This window comes from Telopea speciosissima, chromosome 7, assembly GCF_018873765.1.
Source record: "Telopea speciosissima isolate NSW1024214 ecotype Mountain lineage chromosome 7, Tspe_v1, whole genome shotgun sequence".
In the NCBI taxonomy this organism is placed as follows: domain Eukaryota; kingdom Viridiplantae; phylum Streptophyta; class Magnoliopsida; order Proteales; family Proteaceae; genus Telopea; species Telopea speciosissima.
In genome coordinates, this window is record NC_057922.1 from 61,647,190 (window position 1) to 61,652,739 (window position 5,550).

Sequence of the window (5,550 nt, forward strand, 5' to 3'; positions counted from 1 at the left end):
TCGTGATTGCTACAACGATAACTTTTAAAGGACTTGCAATTTTATCAGCTCCCTACTTCTTTCTCTTCTCTGGCCTACTTGCAGCAGTTGAATGAGGTATGCCACGACTATGATTGGTACTTTCAACTGGAGTGACAGGGGTATGTGCTTTATTTTGGTACTCCCTATCATCACTAAGGACCAAGTTATCGATTCTAGCTACTTCTTCAACATCAGCTTCAACTGGGTGTACAGATACGCCCCCATTTGCAATTTCATTTTCTAACCAAACTGCAACGTCAATGTAAATAGGAAGTACTCGATGCTCTCTTCGATATTTTTGTTCTTTTCTATGAGCAAAAATAAGAGAAAACAAGAATGAATTTTAATATACAAATGGGGGAAAAATCTAATGTTTTATTGAAATTATTCATATGCAACATAATTTGAGATTGTACCGTAAACTCAGCCCAAACATGTTGGGGTGCATCAAATCACATCTCTATCGCATTCCAGCCTAATCTAGATTTTTTTTGTAAGTCACACAACGCTTTCAGTCTGGCTTTCCATATCCTGTAGTGGTTTCTACATTGCTCCCATTCATACATCAACTAAAAGCGTTCATTTATCTGAAGGGAAATTCCTTGCCATTGGTCTTTCTTGAGACCATTGTCTCCATTTCTCCCATTTCTATGGTGTCCTAAGAGACACTCTAGAAAAAAGTTTGAAATTTCACTAGGCCATGATGCAATGTCTCGTGGCCTAGATTGAGAGGGGGATTCAATCAATACCATTCTCAAGAGCATATATATTCAAAAACAAGTAAATGATTGGAATACTGAATATATATATAAAACTGGTTTTATTTTTTGGTAAAAAACTGGTTAACATGCATTATGGCTTGAAATACAGTGAATCATGATAAGTATAGATTCAGACAAACAAATGATCACATGCAACTAACCCAACTTTGCCAAAAAAAAGTCCAAGGTTTAGGTGAAGCCCAAGTTCTGCTCATTTGTGGAGTTAGGGTAGGAGTACTTTGGCATTCAAAGTAAAGGTGTCAATCTGTTTATTTGGAAAGCACATTAAATTTTCTGTTTTTTTAAAAAAAATCCAAAACCATTATGAAATTCTGGAAGAAAAAATCATCCCAGATTCTATCCCAATAAGAACTCAAAATAGTAACTGACCATAAATAGAATGAAGCATTACTTGCAGCAGAAACTCAGTTTTGATAATAGAACAGAAATCTAAAACTAAAAAATGCCCTCCTACTCACCCTTATTTGAGATCGACATGTGGTGTCGGATACACCAATAATTCTCTCCGCCTCATAAAGATCATGGAGGCTTTCACTGCGATACAACTCCTTACTGAGGTACTGTTGATGTAACCTCAACTAGGCTAATTGAACAAAGGATCAAGAGAGTGAGCACAACTCAACCACAAAGAGGCTAAACATGACAGATTTGCATCCTATCAGTAAAATGGTAAAAACTCTCAACTCAAAACTCGTTTTGAGGTGATTCAAATTGGAGATTTGAGATAAGAGAAAGTGATACAATTTTGGTGAAGAAATATTTCTCAGATTTTCAGTGTAGGTTATCCGAAATTGTATTACAAGTGACGATAATTGCAAGGACATGAAAGTAACTTGGATGGAGTGAAGGGTAGAGTGACTTACTTCTCTTCTAGGATGCAAATCAACTCTAATGATGACCTACTCTAGGATGTAGGTGAAGAACAAAACTCCTACTCTTCTAGGAAGGAGAGAAACTTCTTCAAGTTTTCTTGGTTGAACTCTGCAAGGTTCACAAGGGAGAACTCAATCATCATGGTTCTAACAACATGCTCAAAGCAATTTCCATTCAAAACTCTAGCTGTTACAAATGACAATAGTGAGACCTTTTATAGGCGAAACAAGAAATCCTAAAAATTACTGCAACATCTCAACCATTGATTCTAATTGAGATCTTAGGGCTAAGATTGATTCTTGAAAGAAGAAAAGAGAAAAAAAATTAAATGCCTAATACATTGATCTAATTAAAGTGTTAAACTTCTCATGCATGTATCCTTCCTTCAAAGTAATATGCAGATAAGAGTTCTATGTAGATAATATAATCTTGATTACAAAAATTTTCTTTTTTCTTTTCAAAACTGATTTCACTTCCCTTTCCGTTCCTGTACTTGAAACCAAACATGTGGTGAACTTCCTTGCTTAACTGCAATAGTACTTTTTGCATATATCTAGGAAGCCTAAGTAGAGGCTTCTTCAGTTCCTCCCTTGTCCTTGTAGTGCACAGTAAGTTATAAACTTATAATGAACCAATTAGGTAAAAACAAGTAGTCACAGAACCAGAAGCCCTTTTTTTTTTTTTTTTTTTTTTTTGTTCTTTTTTATTGGTCCTACTCTATTTCTATGGGGGAGGTAAGGTGTGAACCAAGAGGGTTGAACCTCAGACCTCTTAGTAGGATGGATTTTAACGCTCTACACACTACCAAGTGCGCTAGACAGTTGTTCACCAGAATCGGAAGTTTTTACCCCATCCCCGCACAATTTTTATTTTTGGGCCCAATCTGTTCTTGTACCCTAAAAAACACAATCTAAAATCTGGTTATATATGGACTGGGTTAAAAGCAGTGGAACCATTAATGGCTGACAGTTTCCAAGTTCCAACTCTGGACTGTAATTCTGTAATCAGCATGCAATTTCAACCTTGTGATCTGAATGTTTGGCAGAACCTTTTACTCCAAAAGCTAGGGTTTTTGAGTAATTTCCTGCCACTTACCTTGTCTTGCCAGTTGCCAGTGAATTTATTCTAAAATTCCCTTGTAAGTTTTTTGGATAAGGGTAGGGGATGAGGTTTTACTAATCTTTAACTTTTCTTGCACAGTTCCTATTCTTATACCAATTTTCATTCTGGAAATGAAGTACAATGATCCTTCTACTTTTTAGCAGAAACAAGAAAAAGCTGCTGCTGAATAAGAAATTGAAGAGAGAGAGAGAGAGAGAAGCAGCTGAGTCTAGCTGAGAAACCCTAGATATATTATTACCTTCTCCATTCAAATTAACTATTCATGATTAACAGGACACAATAATTTGATCACCAACACTGCTCAAATCTGCCATAAACTCAAGTGATCACTGACCAAAAAAGAAGAGGAAAAAAAATCATACTTTTATTGGTTTAATTTGGTACCTCAACTGATCTTAATGTTCCTTCTAACTCCGATTTCTCTCTACCAAGACCACACACACATTTGTTCTATCATATCTAATAAGCTAAAGCAAGACAAGGTCATAAAACCAAACAAATAGGAGGGGAGAGGGGGGTGGATGAAGGGATTCAAGTATTCAACCATGAACAAGACCACAAGATAGGGCCATTAGCAAGATCGCGGCTTCCTTCTCGTCTTGTGGGAACACTCGGTGGAAAGCCGAATTCTTACTCAAATTGATAGTGAAATCTTCAAAACAAATCTTCTTTCTGCTACGAGGGCCGGTGAGTTTGCACCGTTTCTTGTATTGCTGGACGTACCCATTTTCTGATGATCTCTTCTCCTTGTGCACCTTTGTCCTTATAGATGATGTCTCATTCCCAATAAATCCGCCGCTTGCTGCCGCCGCCGCCGCCATGGCTCGTCTTGCTTTCCTTTGTCGAATTCCACAGGCGTTGCAAAGTGACTGCACCATACATATAAAAGATTAGTATATGGATCATTAACTCCGCGGAGCTATTGGCTCTGATACCATGTAGAGAATATAAAATTCTAAGAGTTCTCTACAACTATAGAAGGCCTTATATAAACAAGTACAATACCTTGCTGGTCAAGAGAAGATAAGGGATGAAGATATAAAGATAGATGTTAACTTTGATTTACCTTAGGGCCACTTGGGCCACTCCTCCAGAGAGGTGTCTTAGTAGTGTAACAGTCACTGCAAACCCTAACTGTGCTGTTGTTGTTGTTAGAGGAACTGTTGCTGCTGTTGTCTGTGTCTAAAGGTGAGGTTGGTGGCTGTTGATTATCTTGAAACTTTTGTATACTTTCCACTTGTTTATCTGCACCAATTCGATCCGAATTCGACATCTTCCTCATCAATCTCATCTTTGAAGACATCCACTTAACTGATCCACCATTGTGAAGGCCATTCTCCACTGTGGGAAGAGAAGGAGATTCCAGTAACTCATGATGATCACTTGATCCAACTTGTAAAACACACTTGATGCCCTATAGTATCATCAAAGAAAGAAATAAATATATTAGCAAGCCAGAATCAGATCACAAGATCACAAGTTTTGGACATGAATTTAACTTTTGTTTCTCACCTCTTGTTGTTGATGATTCTGATCTCCTGGTTGTAGTTCTCTATCATAAGTACTTCCTCCTTGAGAAGAAGAAGAAGAAGAAGAAGCTTCTTCATTGGGTTCTGCAAGAGGAAATGGAGAGGGTAGTGGAGGATTAATCAGATAAACTGGATTCATGGAGGAAGAGAACGAAATTAGGGAGAGATCGAGAAAGACAAACAGAGAAACCGAGCAAAGCAAAGAACAGTGTTGTTGTTGTCCAGCAAAGAAGGACGAGATTATGAGATAGAGAAGTGAGGGAGGTGGAAAAGGGTGTAAAGGAATGAAGGAAGGGGACTAATCAGTGTGGAGGTAAATCTCTTTTAAAAGAATCTGAGGAAAGAGAGGCTTGAAAGGAGTTCACGTGACTTCATGACACCCAAAGAAACACAAGTTAAAGAAAAGAGACGACAAACCAAAAGGAGAGATGTAGAATACTACTACACAGCCTATAATGACAAAACCCTATCTGCAAAAATTTCATACCCCTCACTCGTTTTAAGTATCATAGTCCTGCTTGATCCTCCTAGTCCTAGTTTAAATGAATGGACTAGAGAGTACCACTTGAACTCCCTTAGGGCATTGAAGATGATAAACAACAACTCAATATACCTACTTACATGGTTCAACAACCTTAGAATAATAAATTTTGACCATTGGATTCATTGACTATCACCAAGTCCATCTGATCATTGATATATTATGGTCAACATTCTTTTTTAGGAAAACAGATCCTCTATGGCGCAGCTGCCCGAGCAGCCATAGCAGCGCAGGCACAATAAGATGCGCAATGACCACCTTACCCCTGCTCGGGCAAGGCGCTCGGGCAGGGGTAAGGCGGTAAATGCATGCCTCACATGGTCTGCGCTGCTATGGCCGCTCGGGCAGCTGGGTCGTAGAAGATCTGGATCCCTTTTTGAGTAGTTAGAGCCCACCAAATTTATCAACTTGGGTCTCCTAGTTTTTCAATTGGTCATGTTGGGGGTACATGCAATGTCTTGTATTTAATTGCTTGTATTTGTGGGCTAATTTCGATCCAAAGGGCCCTAGAGATTTTTTTTTCTTTTTAAGGGCTATATGGGAATTTTGTTAATATGTGCCTATGTAGGGTTTCCTGTACTATGCATTTGTAGCATGATGGTTTTCTCTGTAATCTGAGAGAGGTGTGAGGACGAGTGGTTGTAACCTATTCTTATTGATAGTGAAGCATGTGTCATCTCAT

At 38.3% G+C, this 5,550-nt stretch overlaps 1 protein-coding gene across 1 annotated transcript; it reads right to left on the reverse strand.

Moving 5' to 3' along the window:
* Window positions 1-3,010: 3,010 nt before the first annotated feature.
* On the reverse strand, window positions 3,011-4,466 carry LOC122668756 (putative GATA transcription factor 22). The gene is made up of 3 exons (XM_043865289.1): window positions 4,311-4,466; window positions 3,865-4,212; window positions 3,011-3,667 (listed from the first exon to the last, which is right to left on the reverse strand). The coding sequence occupies exons 1-3, from the start codon at window positions 4,464-4,466 to the stop codon at window positions 3,338-3,340; spliced, it is 834 nt and encodes a 277-aa protein (XP_043721224.1). The 3' UTR covers window positions 3,011-3,337.
* Between the last annotated feature and the right edge of the window lie 1,084 nt (window positions 4,467-5,550).